The 20,279-nt window shown below is 39.9% G+C and overlaps 1 protein-coding gene across 1 annotated transcript; it reads right to left on the reverse strand.

The window, feature by feature from the left end:
- Window positions 1-1,622: 1,622 nt before the first annotated feature.
- Window positions 1,623-15,810, reverse strand: map1lc3b (microtubule-associated protein 1 light chain 3 beta). The gene is made up of 4 exons (XM_039807976.1): window positions 15,537-15,810; window positions 9,951-10,006; window positions 4,904-5,010; window positions 1,623-3,532 (listed from the first exon to the last, which is right to left on the reverse strand). The coding sequence occupies exons 1-4, from the start codon at window positions 15,574-15,576 to the stop codon at window positions 3,355-3,357; spliced, it is 381 nt and encodes a 126-aa protein (XP_039663910.1). The 5' UTR covers window positions 15,577-15,810; the 3' UTR covers window positions 1,623-3,354.
- Window positions 15,811-20,279: the final 4,469 nt, after the last annotated feature.

The following is a 20,279-nucleotide window of genomic DNA, read 5'->3' on the forward strand; positions in this document are numbered from 1 at the left end:
CGAAAAAGGTACGAGTGGACAACATGGCATCATGACTTTGCGTAAACATACACGCCACTTTCCTAAAGCCAAATGGCGTCCTATCTGTACGCATTTTCAGCTATCCACGTGTATGTCTACGCTGTATACAGCAAATGACGTGGTGGGTATGTTTTTTTTTTTTTTTTTTTTTTAAAGAAAACAAAAATGGTTGGGTTTAGGAAAAGAACACAGGGAAAGGCTTTAGTAACACAAAAAGCGACAAAAACACGCTTAGGAAAACAATAAACGGGTTGGGTTTAGGAAAGAAACATTGGGGAAGGCTTAAAAAACAACAACAACAACAACAACAACAACAACAAAAAACAGCTGAAAATCGCCACACACGGTACGCAAACCCGGCTCTCAAGGGTGAAAGTCCTGTGTTTTACCCATCCGCCGCCCCTACCAACCTTCTTACGTCCCTTTATACTACTCGCTACAGCGGAAATTCACTCGCAATGTAGGTCAATGGCAGGCGATTTGCGCTGATAAACACGCTAAAAAGCGATTATGCGTCTTGATAACGCCAAAATGGCATACGAATTGGCGTGTCATACATACGCCACTTCATGAGATCAGTCTGGAGCGGAGACTGAAGCTCGACACTCGTTCGTATACAGCGTGTGCAATATTGGAGACAAAACACAGGGGCCCCTGTAATTATAGATTTAGGGAAGGAAACAGCGGTGTTAAATCTAACCCGCTAGATTTGCTTCAAAATAAAATCATCAATCCACAAAATAAGCCTTGGATTAACCCCAAGATCCATCAGCTTGCCCACCAGCAGATGGCTGGGCTGAATAGTGTTAAAAGCACTGCTAAAATCAACAAACACAAACTTCACCAAGCTGTTGGGTTGTTCAAGATGTTCATATAAACTGTTAGTCATTGTCAGCAGTGCGTCCTCAACCAACCCCCCCCCCCCGCTCTGGCTGGTACGCAAACTAATAAGGATCCAAGAATGGTGAGACTTCAGCGAGGAGAAGTTTTAACACTATCTTCTCAAAGCACTTCATAGGTGCTGAGGTTAGGGCAACATGTCGCAGGTCATTCATCTCTTTAGGCCTATATTGTTTTTGGGCACAGGTACAATTAGAGACTGCTTCACCAAGTCAGGGACTGCCCCTGCGTCCAGTGAGCGATGTTGGCTAGTAACTTACTTCAGCAAAGAAAGAGGAACATTACATACTGTACACTACTTACATTTTTGGTTTCGAGGTACAGCCTCAGTAAGGGTACTTTGTCTATTTTATACAATTAAAATTCATATTTTCCAGTTGAGGAGGTGATGAGGTCCTGGTTTTTTTTTTAATTTACATCGTAAAGCACTTTACTGTATTCTGATAAAATCTCCCTGGCCCCGACTGATTATTCCCCCTCCCCCCCCATTTCCACCACACTTAAAAAATCCTGGAATCGCCCCTGAAGATTTGGCATTATGATGATGCCAGATTATAATAAAATATGAAACATTTATGTTTTAAAAGGTTAAGGCAGATGGCTGCAATATTTTGCATGCGAATATTTACACAATGAGCATGTTGGTAAATGCATTTACGGCCCCAAAAAAATAAAAAATAAATAAACAGGAACCCCCGCAATAGTTTTTTTTTTCTCCTTTTATTGTTTACAAAATACCAACATAAATACATAAGAGGCTGTGTGATATTGCTGTGTGAGGATAGGTGTGTGAGAAACAGAGGAGCAGGCAGAAAACACCACTGAAACAAATGCTCCACCCCTCTGTAACAAACACACAGTGGCTTTCACTAGTCAGAAAAAAAAAAGAAAAGTCACCTTTGTACTTCACATACTGTAGACAGAGTAGAGTAAAGACATGTCGTACAACAGAAATGAAAATCACATAAAATAAAAAGAACCAAAAAGATAAAATACTGCGATATAAAAGCAGCTAAGCCTCAATCTGTTAAGAAGACGGTGAGGAGGAGGAGAAGCACAGCCAGTGAAGGACCATTTATAGACAGACAGGATACTCAAATGTTTCTTTTTCTTTCAGAGTGCAGCCCTTAAAACTCCTCTGGGCAGATGTATGTTCCCCACAGCGAAAGTGCTTGTTGAATTTCAGTGAACTGAAACTGAACAACAGTGACAGCTCTGGGAAATCAGCCTAAAAAGGTCAAAGGCAGGACAGTCAGAAATAATGCTCATCAACCTGCCTGTGTTTTTTTTTTTTTTACCTTCCTTCATTCCTTGATCACTTTAATACAAACTTGTGACAAAGGAGATAAAAAAGGAAAAGAAAACGGCAACCCCTCTCCTCTAATTGGCATTTACAGAAACACCATCATCCTCCATTCACACATGCAATCAGACCATGCTCCTTGTAGTGTGTCCAAAGTCAACTTGGTTACACTCTCAACGGAACCCCGTTTCATATTCAAATCTGTAAAGTCAATAATATCTGTACAGCAAGGCTTTTTTTTTTTTTTTTTTTTTGCAAACTACAATCATCCATTTCAATAGCAAAAGCAGTTCCCCAACATATTTTTCGTTACAGTGAAGATGCTTAAGGATACAATGCAGGAAAGGTTAAAAACACCAAAGAAGGACCATTGAGGGAATGTGATGATACACACAGCAGAGATGCATTAAATTCACGAGGATCTTCTCTACTTCATTTAGCATTTTTCTCTGGCAAAAGTACTCTAATCCAGACTACAAATCCCCAACTTTCACCTTTTTAACTGCAATAAAATGCTTCCTTAAAAAAAAAAAAAACATATCCTAACTTTCTCTGTCTCCGACTGTCTCCAAAAACCCTTAAAATTAAGGTTGGCTTTGTTCATTGGCTAATGTATATTTAAATAAGTGGTGGAGCCTCGCCACTTTTATGCAATATCCCTACCTGAAATGTACACATACATTAACATAAATACAGCCGAGGAGACACACAACGCTGTAACTAACTACCGTCAACAGGTGGTACGTTGCCATGGCGGTGGACATGATTCACCAGAAAGCACAATAAAGAAGCAGAGACATACACTTAAAACCTATTGGCCTGAGTCATAGTCCGATTTGGGGATTTCTCTACTTAAACTCTGCTGTTTTGGTTAAACCCTTGTGGCGTTATGCTACTGGGTGAGAGTGGTGGTATCCAAACAGTCTATTCGCTCACTGCAGTCATAATACAGAGACCATAACCTGAACCAATCCGAGCCGGGATATTATCGTACACTGTGTTTAGATTTAGCGGTTTGTGTTTTAGTTCTTACAGTCGAGACTAAAAAGGTGTGCGGCAAGAAACGTGGTGGGGACTAAAAACTACAATTGTCCAATCGCTTGCCAGGTGGAAGAAGAAGGGAAGGCTGTTCACTGGGCGGTCGCGGCTGTGCCAAAGGTCTCCTGGGAGGCGTAGACCATGTAGAGGAAGCCATCCTGGTCCCGCTCCCGCTCATAGACCTCGGAGATGGCGGCCGACACAGAGACCATGCTGTGGCCATTAGCCAGCAGGAAGAAAGCCTGGTTGGAGTTCAGCTGGAGGCGCCTCCTGGTGGCCAGACAAGGATTTTTGACGTGAGGAAGGACATTTTACAGTTTTTTTTGGATTGCTGAAAACACTAAACCCCATTCTCTGAACCAAATGCTCAGTGGCCTGAACACATTTGTCGAATCAATCGCTATTATCACTTGCTAAAAACACATTTCACACTGTGATGCACTTGTGTTGCAAAATGGTAAAACACGGGCAGCAAAAGTTAAACACAAATACAACACAGTTGTCATCGTTTACACACAACGACTCAAAATTGTACACACACACGTTTCATTTTTAAAGATTTTTTGGGGCATTTCTACCTTTAATGGATAGGACAGCTGAGATATGAAAGGGCAGATGGGGGGGAGACATGCAGGAAACTGTCACAGGTCGGACCCGAACCCTGGGCCTTCTGCGTCGAGGAATAAACCTCTACATACAGTATGTGCGCCCGCTCTACCAACTGAGCTAACCCGGCCACCACACCCGTATCTACTGAGGTGATCAAACCAATTGTAGATTATATAAGCCAGTTCAGAGATGTGATGCTGAAGGATAGGGATGTCACGAGAACCGATAATTGCGATACCTCTCGGTTATAAAATGACAAAACACAGACGACGCCCTTTTTTCTTTCTTTTTTTTAAGCGCCGTAAGCACCGACGCCAGTGTTAGCAGCATCTGTGCTGCGCCTCTTGGTCACGCAACTGTTAGAACACACCGTTGTTTTTGCACAGTACCTTTTGAAAAGATGCCTGGAAGTCTGGAATGTGTCTGGGGACACCAGTTGTTGCATTATGACCATTAATTGCACTTTATTATCTTGTTCTATGCTCTATTGCACATGTTTTGTATGTCTTGTCATGACATTTTGCAAATATTTTAATAAAGAAGTTCATGTTTCAAGTTCAAGTACATGGAATCTTAGAAAATATATATTTTTTTCCTACCGTGGTATCAAAATTGGCATCGAGAATCGTGTTATTTTACAGGTATTGGCACCGACTACTGAATTGTTGGTATCGTGACACCCCTACTGAGGGAGAATAAATCTTTCATTCACTTTGATTTCTGCGGTTTCACAGTATTTTTTGTGTACTGCCATGTGCTTTCCATTTCGTTTTCTCTGTTCTTTGGCCTTTTGCAGTTGGACAACTTTAATATACAGACATTCAAATTGTATTACTTGCAATACTTGCAGTGTACAAGATACTCACTGTACAAGCTGTGATATACTTTTTGTTTTCATTGCTATCCTGTGTATGTATGTATACTTTCCGAGTTTGTTTTTGAGGCCACGTCGGAGAGGATTTTCTGTCATGACAGTTTTCTGAATCTAAATCCGACAGGAGAGGAGAGGAGAAAAGAGGACTTCTGGTCTACCTGATAATCTTGATGAGTTCACTCATGTTGACGTGGTCTGGCACCAGGAACTTGGTCTTGTCCAGGATGGGAAGTTGTTTTTCTCCTTTATACCTCTCAATGATCACCTACAGAAGACATACACACAATTAATCAATGACTTCTACCTTCTACTCTGGTAGAATTCTATAAAGGCAGAATTTCCTGTGTGTTTTTTTTACACCTGATACCCTGACAGTTGGAAGATGTGTTTTAAACAAGTCTTTAAGAACAGCACCGTCAGTACACAGACCACACGCAAACTTAAAGCTGTGGTAGGTGTTAAGGAAAAACACAAAGACGGTTCGGGAGACCTAAATGAATTACACAGGAGCATTTATTGAACACTCAATTGACATCATGACATCATGACTTTGCGTAAACATACACGCCACTTTCCTAAAGCCAAGTGGCGTGTTGTCTGTACGCATTTTGAGCTATCCGTGTGTATTTCTACGCTGTATACAGTGCACGGCAGTCTGCAACATCACAGTGTAGCCACGTGGCGTGTTATCGCGAGGCTACGGTTGGGTTTGGGAAAAGAAGAAACGGTTGCAAAGAAGAAACGGTTGGGATTAGGAAAAGAAGAACGGTGTTGGGTTTAGGAAAAGAACAAACGTGGAAAGGAAACATCACACGCGAGACACGAAGAAAACATCACACGCGGGACACAAAGGAAACCTCACTCGCGGGACTCCATCCCCACTCTCCTGGGTGATAGTCCTGATGTTTTACCCATCCTCCACCCTGACCAACTTCCCTACGCGGATTTTCATCCATTTCACACTACTCGCTATGGCGTCAATTCACACGCACTCGCAAGGTAATGTAAGTCAATGGAGGCCAAACGGCTCTGATAAACACGCTAAAAACCAAGTATGCGTCTTGATAACACGCCAATAATGGCATAAGAATTGGCATGTCATACATACGCCACTTCATGAGATCAGTCTGCAATTGAGGAAAGAATTTAGGCAGGCAGTACAGTTTAACCATGGTGCGTCCCAACTCTGAAGTTCCTGTTTTCCTGAAGGTGTATTTAAACTCATGCTGGATGTGTTAACTTTAGCTGAACCTTCAATGTAAACAAAGATATTATAAATACAGATGCTAAAGCCTTTTTCAGCCTCTCTCTCTCTCTCTCTCGCTCTCTCTCTGGGAAGTATGGAAGAGTGTGGCAGGCCCACCAACCTCCAGAAGGAGACAGTCCTGGAACAAAACATTCCCTTATCATGCAGCTGTCTAGATTCCCTGAATCTATGGAGGCACAAAGTTGAAGTACTCCTCTGCCTGGAAATGTTATGAGGTTATGTTGGACACTGACTTAAAGGTCCCATGACATGGTGCTCTTTGGATGCTTTTATATAGACCTTAGTGGTCCCCTAATACTGTATCTGAAGTCTCTTTCCCCGAAATTCAGCCTTGGTGCAGAATTACAGCCACTAGAGCCAGTCCCACAATGAGCTTTCCCTAGCATGTGCCATTTCTGTGTCTGTAGCTATTGAGGAGGAGAGAGGAGGGGGGCAAGGTGGAGGGTGGTGTGGCCTTGACCAACTGCCACTTTGCTCGTTTGGAAAGCCATGATGTTTTTTTTTTTTTTTTTTTTTTTTTTTTTTTTTTTTTTTTTTTTTTTTTTTTTTTTTCTCTCTCTCTCTCTCTCTCTCTCTCTCATGGGTGGGCCAAATTCTCTGGGTGGGCAAAGCAGAGAAAGGGGAGGTAACCTTGCTCCTTATGACCTCATAAGGAGCAAGATTCCAGATCGGCCCATCTGAGCTTTCATTTTCCCAGGGCTCGGTTTACATATAGTTATTCAAGTGGTCTGAGAGAAAACTAGACTTCTGTACCTCCGCTTGGCTCTGTTGTCGGCCTTTATAAAATCTAGCCGTGACGGGAGACTTTGGCCAATCACAGGTCATTTCAGAGAAGGAAAAGGTTCCTGTTGGCTGTTCTACACATGAAGACATTTTTTTTGCTTTCTACAAACTGCAGCTTTAACTTACAAATACAGACGGAGGGCATAGGTATATGTAAGGAGATAACATAGGCACAGGCTAATTATTGCTATCTAAAATGCTAGTTAACATTAGTAATTAAACTTACACAGCTCATGTAAGTTGAAACTGCCTGCGAGCTTCTCCTGTACTATACGGTAATTCCTCTACTATGCGACAGTAAGTCACTTGGTTATGACACAATCGTTAGCCTATTTTTACAAAAACGTCTTCTACGTAGCCATAACGTGAGGTACAAGGTAATGGAACCTTTTATACATTGTCGTGTTTAGAAATAAACAATGGACAAATAGAGTCTTTAAACGCTTCAGATGTAAAGTTATTTGCTGTCAAAGTGACGTCAAAATGAATGGCAGTCAATGGAATGCTAACGGGAGGTGTTCATTTTGTAGCATCAAAATGGCGCCATAGGAGGTTCGAGTTCTGAAGCGAAGCTTACCCCCTTGGTAGAGATGCACCGATAGACCGGCCGGTGACCGGAATTGGCCGGTTTTCACGTGCTCGCCCATGACCGGCAGGTCAGTCTGACATATGCCGATTTCATGCCGGTCAATGCTACAATTAACTGACAACATAAGTTATACGAGTTACAGTTCTCAAGGACGCACTCACACACGGACGCGACAGCACAGTCTCTTTTTCCTTTCTCTCAATTTTTCCATGTAGGGAACTTCGTGAATTAACCTGCAACATGTCAGCTGTTTGGAAATTCTTCAGCGTGTGTGCAGAAGATAACAAGTTTGCAATATGCAACACCTGCAAGGAAAAAGTAGGGCGTGGAGGGACGACACCAAAAACCAAAATCACAATTTTTTAGTTGGATATTGGATGTGAAAAGGTTCTAACATTGCACTTTAGATGTGTGTGAATTTCCCACACCAGGAGTAATTTATATAGTTCTATTTTATAATGATCCATTATCTGTTCAAAAATTGTTCTATGTTCTGTGCAAAATTAGAAAAGAAATATTTGTGTGTGCTGTAAAGTGGTTAGAAAAAATGAAATCAGAATCGGCTAAAATTGGTATTGGCTGGCCTAACTCAATTAAAATCGGAATCGGCCTAGAAAGTTGTAATCGGTGCATCTCTAAACATAGGAAAAGTGTAGGTTACTCTTAAATCTAAAATAAATAAAATAAAACTTTTGTAGTTTTTAACATTGACCAGCAGGGTACAACAAAAAAACAACTCTCTCTACAAAACCAAAGTTTGGAGCAGATTGGACAATGTCCATCCGAGTTACAACAACTTCCTATTTAATGGCGAAATGCACAAAATGGCCGCCACAACGTTAGACAACACACAGTAAACATGCATTATGTTGCTCTATATCAAGTTTAGACCACACAATACACATTTCATGTAAATGAAATAGTGTTTATTACATGAAGCTGACTTCCTGTTACCAGTAGGTGCCGATGGCGCTATTAATGGCATGTAGATGTCCTCAGGCCTGGATTCTCATTATGCATAACAAATTTGGGGCAGAATGGACAATGTGCAGTCTAGTTACAAACCACTTCCTGTTTCGTGGCTGAACATGGGAATTCGACGCCTTGCCATGCCCACGTTGTGCGACAAAGCTTACAATCTTCTGACCACATATGAGGTGGACAACCCGCTAGGAGCAACACATCAAAGTATGGCGACTCGACTGTAACTTCATGTTGCCAGTAGGTGGCGCTATGGCTATATGTAGATGTCTTCAGGCCTGGACTTTTATCAAACGTGAAGCTTTGGCCTGATTTGACAATGTACAGTCTAGTTACAAACCACTTCCTGTTTCATGGCGTAACATGGAAACATGGATTGTATTGACCAATTTTAAAGTTAATCAGGTTAAATCTCTTAGAGGAGTACGTACAGCCCCTTGAAATGGTAAGAAAAAAATCCAAAAATGGCACAGTAAATTCAATATGGCTGACTTCCTGTTTAGGGAATGACTCTAAAAGGCTTTTTTGTAAGTCTAGAGGTGATACACATGACTCCCGTGTCATTTAAAACAATCATTGCCCAGCGCTAAAGTTTTTGTTAATCTGTACTAGGTTGGTTGATTACTTAATCATTTTTATTGTGTCCTTTGTTTTCTGTTTAATATTTATAGTGAGAACTGTTTTACGGAATCAGGGTAATACATTTTAATCATTCCATGTTAAAAAAATAACAGTAATGATGTAAATGAAAACAATTTAAATTGCTGATCTGAAATTTGAGCAAGTATTAAGAAATACATAGACCTCTGTTTGGCTTTTCTGTCATACAGTCTTCCGCTCCCCCACCCGTCTTGATGGAGTTGCATTACAGTGACACAGCACATCTGCCTCTGTTGTCAACACTTACCATGACATGGCAGTTAATAAGCCCAGGAGAGTACATAGGAATACACACAGACAGACCCACACACACAGACAGACCCACACTCAGACAGACACACACACACACACTTTTAAGATGAGAAGAGGCCTGCCATGTGGCAAGCAGATGGAAGGCTGTGGTGATACTCTATCTCAAAATGATAAAACGAGCAGGTGAAACACGAGGTGTGCGTTTGTTTGTTGGTGGTTGCTAGGAGCCACCGGACACCTGACTTAATAGCAGAAGCAGTCACACCCATTTCTCAACAGAAAAACAAGGAACAACTGCTGTGGTCCCTGTAAGCGGAAAAAAAGCCTAATCACAAAAACTATGTATAAAATAAACTTAGAATAATGACCAGCAAATCCACATGCAGAAAGCGCTTGCAGAAATGTGTGTGATTGCCAACAAATGACATTTCAAACAGTTCAGAGTACAACCAGGAAACATGTGGTAACATTTTCCGTTGCTGTATGTTCGCCTTGTTCTTACTTGTGTCTTCCTGCGTGCTGTTATGCACGCAGGAAGTGCTCTTAAGGCCTTTCTGACCTTAAGAGTTTTTTTTCCTATCGTGTTTTGAGAATAATGTTGCTTCAGTGGATTTCACTGTATAGGCTTTGGTGTTCACTCAATTATTGCAAGGGATTGTGCATCGGCACTCACTGGTATCTTGTTGGGGTGCTGCTCTCGGATCAGTCTGACATCTTCTACTCTCTGTTCTGTAAGGCAGAAAAACAGACTCAGGTTAATGGAAATGTAATAGCAGACAAAGAGATTAGCAGCTAGTACTGATAAAACACAAATGAGGACAAAGACAAAGCAGCAGTCAAAGGGTTTGTTATTATAATGTCTGGTTCAACAGCTATGTGGAGGTGTCACATATACATTCTACAGAGAAAGACCAATGAATGTTACAGCTGTAATTGGAAAATCTACTTTGAACCCTTTTCATAAACTCGCGTTTGTATGCCTCCGCCAACCAGTCAAGTTGCAGTTTACATCCATGTCTGTCCAGACTCATAATATATGTAGTCAGTGAAGACTTTAAAGAAGTTTAATAAAAAAAAGGTACAGTACACCACTACAGTTTTAAGGTGGCCACCCAAGATTAGGGTCACCAATTCACTATGTCTGACCAAATGTCTTCCCTTCTGTTCCTGTGTTATGGCGTTGAATAGTGGCTGGAAAAATGTTGGGGGTTTGGGGTATAAAATGTCATCACTTCATCATTTTATCCAATTAGACATTTGTGTCAAATTGTATCATAATTACCGTAGGAATTCATGAGTTATGGCTCAAACGTGTTTTGCGAGGTCACAGTGAACTTTGACTGCCAAATCTACTGGGACATCCCAAAGCCAGAATGCCTCCGGCCACAGCTATCGCCAGCGCGGAGGCATAAAAATCATAATGTTATAACATTCTCGAAGCTTAATATCAAGCAGAATAGAAACATCATATATATATATATATATAGTTCCACAGTGGTTAGCTAATTATTAGACAAAAATTATGATTCACTCATTTTCTACTCATTTACTCCAATGTGTGTTTACATCCCTTAAAAATAGACAGGCATGTTGAGTGCACACCTCACCTGTATGTTGGAAATGATACTAAAATGTGTCATTTACATCATGATTTTGATTTATATCAAGGGAGTTCCTAGAACTAGATACAATGCTAACATAATATATTCACTAAATGCCCTCCGTATAGGCTGCATCATTTAAAAGCATGGGTAAGAATCTGCAGGTGAAGGTGGAGCTTTTCGACACAACGTTTTTACTCAAAAGATCAGGGTCAGTAACACAGCTGCTGATTGGATGGATCACGTAGTCATTGATGACCTATGGCAGAGCCGGCCCTGCCTTTCTAAGGGTTAACCCAATTTGAAGTGATTTGGAACTGGGCCAAAATGAACGGCTACAGATAACACCCTGGGCTTGCTGCACTTTGTACTGACAACATCAACTACAGTCTGATGGTCAAAATGGGATCAACAAACTTGAGCATGAGGATGAAAACATCTCAACGTCATGATCATTACCATGATGTTTTTGATCTTAGAATTAAAATGAAACATTTGGAAGAAATAGTAAAAATGAGAGAAAAAAAAGAATTCATGTTTTTTTTTTTAAACGATTCTTTTCCTTAGAATCAATATTGTTTTTTTGTTTACCAATGATTGACCTAAATGAAAATCCATATTATGTACTTCTTTACAAATTAAATAAATGTCTGACTAACTGACTGACTGACATATGATGTGCATTCTTTTTTTAGCAAACACTTAGGCTAGTTTTTCTAAATGGCTCATGATAGATTATCTCTAGAAGTGTATTATTCAACTTTTTTTTGTTGAAGAAGAAAGAAAAAAAATCGCAATACTATCGAATTGCAGTACAAATCGAATCGTCACCCATGTATTATGAAAGAATTAAATCGGGACAAAAGCGTATCGTTCCAACTCTAAAACTAAGGATTGATTTTCTAGAGCCAACCAATCAAAGGCAGCACACTGGGTGCTGTCAGTCAGCTGATGCTTTGAATTAAGGCTATCCAGTCTTGTGATGTGCCACTAAAAAAAAAAAATTCTAAGAAGACAAATGCCAAATGTTAGGACACATCTACTGACATTGCCATTTTCATACTAAATTTGAGGAAATTGAGATTGTTCCATGATTACATTTCAATCAGGTTGAGTTCACCGCCCAGGAACAGGGAAGCTCTGATCTGTCTCTCTTGACTGAAGCAAGTGACAAACAGCCTTTGACTCATCAGTTTTCAATCCAATAAAAGAAGGAAAAAAAACATACAAAATGGGAAGCAGTTAGTCTAAATGCCTGTGGTGTTTTTCTTATACATTTCCATTCTGTCATAATAAAGGATTTAGTCAGTGGTGCTTGGCACAACTGGAAGATTCCCTGTGGATTCCTGAGTCATCTTATGAACTATTATACAGATATGCAACTTAGGTAAATAATGACTGCTGGTGAACACTACCACACGATCACACTGTACACAACCACTAAAACAACAGTTTGTTCCCAACTGTTAATCATAGAGGTTCTTCTGAGCTCTAACGGCTGTAGTTGTGTTATCTGGTCTATTTTAGCACAGGTCCTTCTCTCTTTTCTGAAGCTTAGTGCAGCCAACCATTACTACAGAGGTTTAGCTAATTTGGTCTCAGGTTCAACAAACTATTAAGAAATACACTTGGAAACAGTTAAAGGAAAGGCTGTTTAGTGCTGCGAAAGCTAGAGTGAAAAATAGATGAAAAATGTGTAATTATGGCTAAAATGTTGCATTTAGAAATTACGGTGGGCTAATTAACAGTGTGTGGATGTTTTTCTCCAATAAAAAGGTTTTAGTGACCATTAGCTATGTCACAGCAAGTGATTTTAATATCCATATCCACAATTTTACATGTAGGCTATTTACAGCAGGGGCGTGCTGGCTAAAATGTAATGTAAATAAATGTGTGTTCTAGGAGGGATGCCTGCTGCCTGGCCCTCATGTGCTCTGGTTGTCTAAAGGTTGATCAATAACTTGACTTTTAACAGGAAGTTGGTCACTTTTAGTCATAGTGGGAATTACATTTCCAGTCCAATAACATGACTTTTAACAGGAAGTTGGTCACTTTTAGTCATACTGGGAATTACATTCCCAGTGCTGAAGGAAACAGTTCCCATCTTTGTTCGTTGAAGATACGTAACACTAAGGCAATCCAAACTAAGGCCAACATATCTAATAATTAAGTTGATATGTTTTGTACTAAATTACTGAAAAGCAGCACAAAGTAGCAGTGTTGGGATAGTTACTCAAAAGAAGTAATAGATTACACATTACTAGTTACTTGTTTTTTTTTTAAAAAGGTAATGCCTTACTTTACTATATTACTCACTACTGAAAATAACTAGTACACTATTAGTTACATCACTTTTAGATTACTCAATAACATCACCTGAGATGCACCATAACTTACCAAATAACAATATAAAAGTTAAACCTCATGTATGCCCAGATCAACAAAAACCTTTATTATAATGAGGACATACACAATATCTTTATGCTCTTTAATACCACAGAGCTGACAACAAAGTTGTGAACATCAGCACAAAAGTGGTCGTCCGCTCTTCGTTATCTGTATTTTGCACAGTATGTTTCGGAAAGATGGCGATTCCACTGTCGAAATAGGCAACATTTCCTCCACAAGCCCACTTATCTCTGCTTTGTTTATCTGCTTTTGAATACAGTCTTGGCTGCTTGGCAAGTGTCGGCAACATGCTCTTTTCATCCGCCTCGGCGTCACTCAGGGTCCGGGGGACTTCAGCAAATGCCTAGATTGGATGTTTGCCATGTTAGAGAGATGTTTGCGACCGGGCGACAATTTACACTTTACAATCAAGTTTTTGTCATTTCGCGCAATTAATTGGAAGTAATGGGCATACCCCTCAAAAGACGTCTTAAGCGGTGGCTCTGCTAGATTTGTTTCATCTACTGTTAAGAAAATCTAAAAGACGTGATCGTTTGATTTCTGAGGAAGAAGGAGAGGCTTGGGTCCAATTGAAAGTTAAGCAAAAGGTTTAATGAAACAGCATGATGAAAACGACAAGACTAAAACACGAAACACTGCCAGCAGTGGACTGCAAGACATGCTTCCCCTTGTGAGGGTCACAGTTTGCAGCCCTGAGACATGACAAAACAATACACTGTAAACAGCGGACTGCAGAACCTGGTTCCCTTGTCAGGTCACAGATCCGCAGTCCTGAATTCACCTTATATTCCTGTGGAATTGTGGGTGTTACCTTGAATAAAAAATCTCTCAGGATAAGGACACACACCTCTGAATTTCAGGTTTACTCCAGGTCACAGACAAAGGTCGTTTATCATCGTAGTGCTGATTCTATTCAAGTTTACAGAGATATGCATTTCCTTTGTTCTAATCAAGTCTGGCCTAGCAGGGAGTGCCTCCCTGAAAAGCAGACCTTTCCTGTGGGGACAATGAGTCTTCTCCATATGCTAAATGGCAGATATGACCTGATGATTCTTTAGAAGCTAAGGTTGGAGTGAGGCAGTCGAATGCTAATCAGTAGGCCTATTGTTATTTGATTAAATCTAGCTGCAGGCTAAATACCAAAAGTACATTGTTTTCAAAACATAAGCATGGTTTTAACTTTTTTTATCTTCAACAATACTCGGATGAGTGTCACGGTGGCGCAAACACACACAAAAACGGACGTTTGAATTGTTATTCTCTCCTCCCGTTATGCAGATAGGCTAGTTGAAGAACCAGTAACGCAAGTAACGCAATACTTATTTGATAAGTAGCCTGTGATGTGATTACTGAGTTATCAACAGTAATGCGTTACATTACTGCGTTACGGACAAATGTAATCTGATTACAGTAACCCCCAACTCAAAGTAGGCCTATATGATGTCAGAGAAAGGCAAGTGGATAAACTAATCTGTTGCAATATACATGTATTTGGAAAGGCACTGCAGGTCTTTAGCTCTGTGGGCTGGCTGGGAAAGCGTAACTGAAACTAAAATCCGCATCGAGGCTGTGGCCTACCCTTCCAACAGAAACAATAATTAAACACCGCACTTGTAGGCCTAGGCACCATTCGATTTTGTTGTCTCTTTTAAACTCGTCTCTTCTCCTCTACAAACTGTCCCATCCCCCAATCCTGCAGCTCTATTTTTCTCTGCCCAGCGTTTCAACACCACTTTGTTTTTCTCCCACAGCTCTGATGCAAATAAACACACACACACACACAGACACACACTCAGGGAGAGACAGGCCTGCAGCACATATCCTATTATAATCTATTCTATATTTAAACCTGTATGCGAGTGAGAACTATATTTATCTTTATTTAAGCATTATGTATTCTGTCTCTCCTTTTAGATAAGTTGACACGACCACAGACCTTCGAACAATATGGTTAGGTTTTCTACTTAGCTGTACAAAACTCCAGTGGGCTTTCCTCCCTGGGTGTTGAACCTATAGCCTAGCTACATTTAAACTGTAAACGGAACAAGCTGGACAACATGAACGCTAATAGTCGCGACTAGGAGAATAACTACTAACTATCTGGCCTGTTTACATTAACGATGAAATTCAGTCTTGTAACGTTACAGTTCAGACACAAAATGAGTGCGCCAGCTACAAACATACAGCATAAGACATAAAGCAGAGGTGTTGTGTGTAAAATGGTAAAAAAAAGTTTAGATAACACCTACCGAATGTCCTTCTTTGTTTGAAGGTTTTTTCTGAAGGCATTGCGTCAAAGTCAACCAGTTGGCAGTAGATGAAAACGGAGGTATTGGCAGTATCAAAGCAAAAATATAAAAGCTAATAATGATTTATAAAACTATTCGAGTTCCCATGTGCTGGTAGCTTATTGTTAAAATACAAACTAAAAGCAACACTAGTTTAGAGACGGATTGATGTCGTTGCTTCCTTCCTCTGGCTGTGTTGTGGACGAGCTCGAGCAAGCAAAACAAACCTGTCAGCTGACCTCTGACGTCATGCGCCTCTCTCTCTTTCTCTCTCTTTCTCTCTCTGTCTCTGTGTGTGTGTGTGTGTGTGTGTGTGTGTGTGTGTGTGTGTGTGTGTGTGTGTGTGTGTGTGTGTGTGTGTGTGTGTGTGTGTGTGTGTGTGTGTGTGTGTGTGTCAATTTAAGACTCAATTCACGTTAAATAAACAAATCTAATCATCAAATTGTAGGAATTTGAGTTTTCTGTTTAGAAAAACAGAGTGCTCATTGCACCACCATTTATAGAATAAATCTAAGTGAGTACAAATTGTGATTATTACATTTGATTAAAAAATTATGTTCGAAAAAAAAGAAAAGAATTAAAATCATGTTGTTTTCCCATTGGGGAGGTAATTATCTGATTTGTCTTATTAACCTGCATCGTTCATCATAACTCCAAAGCATCTAGCATCATTCCTTAAAGGTCTATAGTTCCAAGACCCATCTAAAAAAATCAAATCACCCATCAAGGTGATCTAAATTTTATTAAGGTCCCAAAATTTGAAACCCCAAAAATATGGATATAAAAGCCTCATTTCAAGTGTAAAAAGTACCAAACAACAGCAGCCTTTGATGAACAAGTCGAAATTGACTGAAAACACAAACAATATTTTTAGTTTTTCCAGTAGGTAACATACGTACAGACTGAGCAATGTAACCTCAGGTTCACCAATGTGAAATTCAAAAATGAAAACAGGACTATAACGCCATGTCACTTTGGCTTCCCTGATTGATGTGAACTAGACAAACATTTCTACAGTGGTCAAAAAATAGCTTGACCGTTATGTGCTTTGCACAAAGTATATAAATAGGCCTACAGAAGTGTACTGCTGCCACTCCAGAAAAAGAAAAATGTATCAGTATCACATTATTACGTGAAAAGTTTATTGTAATATCAAGATGTTTTTCACGTTATAACAAGATATTTTTTACGTTTTAACAAGATATTTTCACGTTAATTTTAATTTGAACTGTTTATTGATCCCCAGTGGGGAAATTACAATTTACACTCTGTTTGTTAGAAATCACTACACACAGGCCTGAAATACACACAGACATGCTCAGGACCTATTCATGCACAAATGGAGAGTCAGAGTGAGTGGGCTGCCAGTGCTGTACCAGCACCCTGAGCGGTTGGGGGAGGTACGGTGCCTTGCTCAAGAGCACCTGGAAGTGCCCAGGAGGTGAACTGGCATCTCTCCAGCTACCAATCCACACTCTGTACTTTGGTCCGTACTGGGACTTGAACCCTCTGGTTCCCAACCCAAGTCCCTACGGACTAAGCTACTGCCACCCCTAATGTTATTGTAACATACAAACTTATCAAGTTATACAATATACTATTTATCACGTTAGAACATGATAATTTATTGTTATAACGTGATATTTTTCGCATTATAACGTGATAATATATCTTGATATATATTGAACGTGAAACTTGTTTAAATGAAGACATGACGTGTGGACAAATACATTGCGAATTATGGCTCATAAACACGATTTAAAGGGTAACGTAGCATTTTTTTCCCTATATTTTTGTGTCTAAGTGACTGATGGGATCAACAATCTATGACATTGGTCCAGTGTTAAGCACGTTGCAAACAAGCTTCAATTTAAGTTAATAGGGCAATTGTCCAGCTTGTAGCCTATTTACCTTCACAAAAGTGCTTGTTTTGCCACTGACAGGCTAGGATTAATATTCTAAATGTCTGACAACATTATGGAAAGGATCCCTTCAGAGATAGACCTTTAAAAACCTATTTGAGACCTTTCTGTTTAACCTGAGCTCTGAAGTCGCTAGCACTAAACCCACCAGACTCCATTTAAAAAAGCAATACTTTCGGGCGCCCGGATAGCTCAGTTGGTAGAGCGGATACCCATATATAGAGGTTTACTCCTCGACGCAGCGGGCCAGGGTTCGACTCTGATCTGGGGCCCTTTGCTGCATGTCATTCCCCCCTCTCTCTTCCCGTTTATGTCTTCAGCTGTCCTGTCAATAAAGGCCTAAAAAAAAGCAATACTTTTGCGTGTATAGAGCCAACATATTTCACATGTAAATCGGTAAACTATGTGGTTATTTCAAACACAACTATAGTTGTGATGGTTGGAACAGTGGAAAGACGACCCAAAACGGCTTTTCATGGTTTTATTTTGTTTCTGTCGAATTTGAATGAAGTGTATTTTACGATGAATTACTGTTTATTTACATGGAACATGTGGGAACACAATTTCGCAGATGTTTTTATGTTTATAAAAAGGATCTTACTCTTTAACAGAAAGGTCAACCTCCTTAGAAATCCTTTCCATAATGTTGTCAGACAATATTAATCTGAGCCTGTCAGGGGCAAAACAAGCACTTTTGTGAAGGTAAATACAAGATGGACAATTGCCCTATTAACTTACATTGTAGCTTGTTTTGCCGCTGCCGACTGCAACAATCTTGCTTAATACTGGACCAATGTCAAAGATTGTTGTTCCCATTAGTCACTACACAACATAGTAATATAGGGTCCTGGTTGAAAAAAACGGTAGTTACCCTTTAAGTTCTACTTCATCATGGGCTGAGACTTTTATTCTTCCCACTATACAGCACCATCCATTTCAAAATCCTTCTTAGTGTACGCACTTATCACAATATCATCCACCATCCTCATTAGCAGCAGAATCTCGCCATCTCTCAGCCCAAGCATGAAGTAGGAGGACTTAATCAAATTGTGTATATGAGCCATATTTCGTAATTTATTTGTCCGCACACCGTGTCTTCATTTAAACAGGAGTTTCATGTGCTAACAAGATCACGTTATAACATGAAAAGTGTCACGTTATAACAATAAATGATCACGTTATAACGGGAAACGTTTCACATTATAACGTGATAAATACTATATTGTAAGTTGATAAGTTTGTATGTTGTAATAACGTGAAAATAAATAGTTATTACAATAAAAATTTCACGTAATATCGTGATACTGATACATTTTTCTTTTTCTGCCGTGGCAGCACTATGCTTCCGTATATGAGAGAGTCCTGCACACTGCTGTCTAAAACGGCAGTTTGCACTGCTATTTAGGACAGTTTGGGAAACCTTTAGCAACCTGGGTTTGTTTTTAAGGTTGACAGGTCCTTTTTGTCATTACAGTATTTTAGTGCAGCTTTATAGCTGTTCCACCTCCCTGTCGTCTTATAGTTTGAAAATCATTTCAGTTGCGTCTACCTGATAGAGACGGTAACTACATCTGAAGGGTAACACATTTCAGTATTAAAGTAACATGAACTGTAACTGTCACAGGAAGATCACCAGGTCAAATTCATAGATCTGCTGGGGAGATCAAGTAAAACTTTCCGTAACCTGAATTCTCGAATCCATGGCTAATTGACATAAATCATTTAGTTGAATAGCACAGTGAGAAATATTCAGTTACAAGAAAAGTTTTTTCAATATGTAATTAAAATATAAGCAATAAGAGACAAAAGTATTCTTTTAAAATGTTAGACTGAATTATTATATTATAGCCTTTATATCCATAGTTTTTGTGTTTCAAGAGCAGAAAATCATATTTTTTAATCACATTTTTTTCTCACTTTCTTTAAATTGTGGTGCAAAATGTTTCCTTTTTTAAGTGAAAAATGTATGCAGTTCTATATTTTGTCCAGCAGGTGGAGAACTCTGATCACCTGTTGAATCACCTGAATAGCGCAGGTCTCAGGGACCAGAGCAGGCTACCTAACTACACTCTTTACTGCATGCAGAAATTGACGAACTAAACTAACAAAACCAGTTACTCACCTCAGTTTCTCTTTACCTGTAATAAGGAAAGCTTCTGCTGCAAGAGAGACACTGACATGCTGACATGCTAGTTTTCCAAATGCAAATTGGGAGCGTTACCATGTCCTTGACAGGCATGAACGCACACATGTGAGAGGTCCTTGTTTCACTCTCTTATTCAACAATTATACTGTAATATATTTTTGTGCAAAACTGGTGCTTGTCTCTTTAAGCTTCTTTTGTACTTATTTCTGTAGCAATGGAAAATGTTACAGTGTGATTGTTTATTCACATCCCAGGGCATTATATTTTTAGGTTGAGCTTGCTGCGAAGCCTTCCCTACGGATATCCACCTGAAACCCCCCAGCTGGTGCTCAGTCAGGTGTGTGTGTGTGTGTGTGTGTGTGTGTGTGTGTGTGTGTGTGTGTGTGTGTGTGTGTGTGTGTGTGTGTGTGTTGCATAGAGATTAGTCTTTGTGTCTGTCCATGTGCTGTCATCCAACTGGGTGTGTCTACGAAAGATATGAAGTCAGTTAGAAATAATATGCAGCAAATAACACACACACACACACACACACACACACACACACACACACACACACACACACACACACACACACACACAGTATCATCTACCACATTCAAGCTGTGTATTTGTCTCAGCATGGTGCAGGCCCCGAGG

Source organism: Perca fluviatilis, chromosome 8 (genome assembly GCF_010015445.1).
Source record: "Perca fluviatilis chromosome 8, GENO_Pfluv_1.0, whole genome shotgun sequence".
In the NCBI taxonomy this organism is placed as follows: domain Eukaryota; kingdom Metazoa; phylum Chordata; class Actinopteri; order Perciformes; family Percidae; genus Perca; species Perca fluviatilis.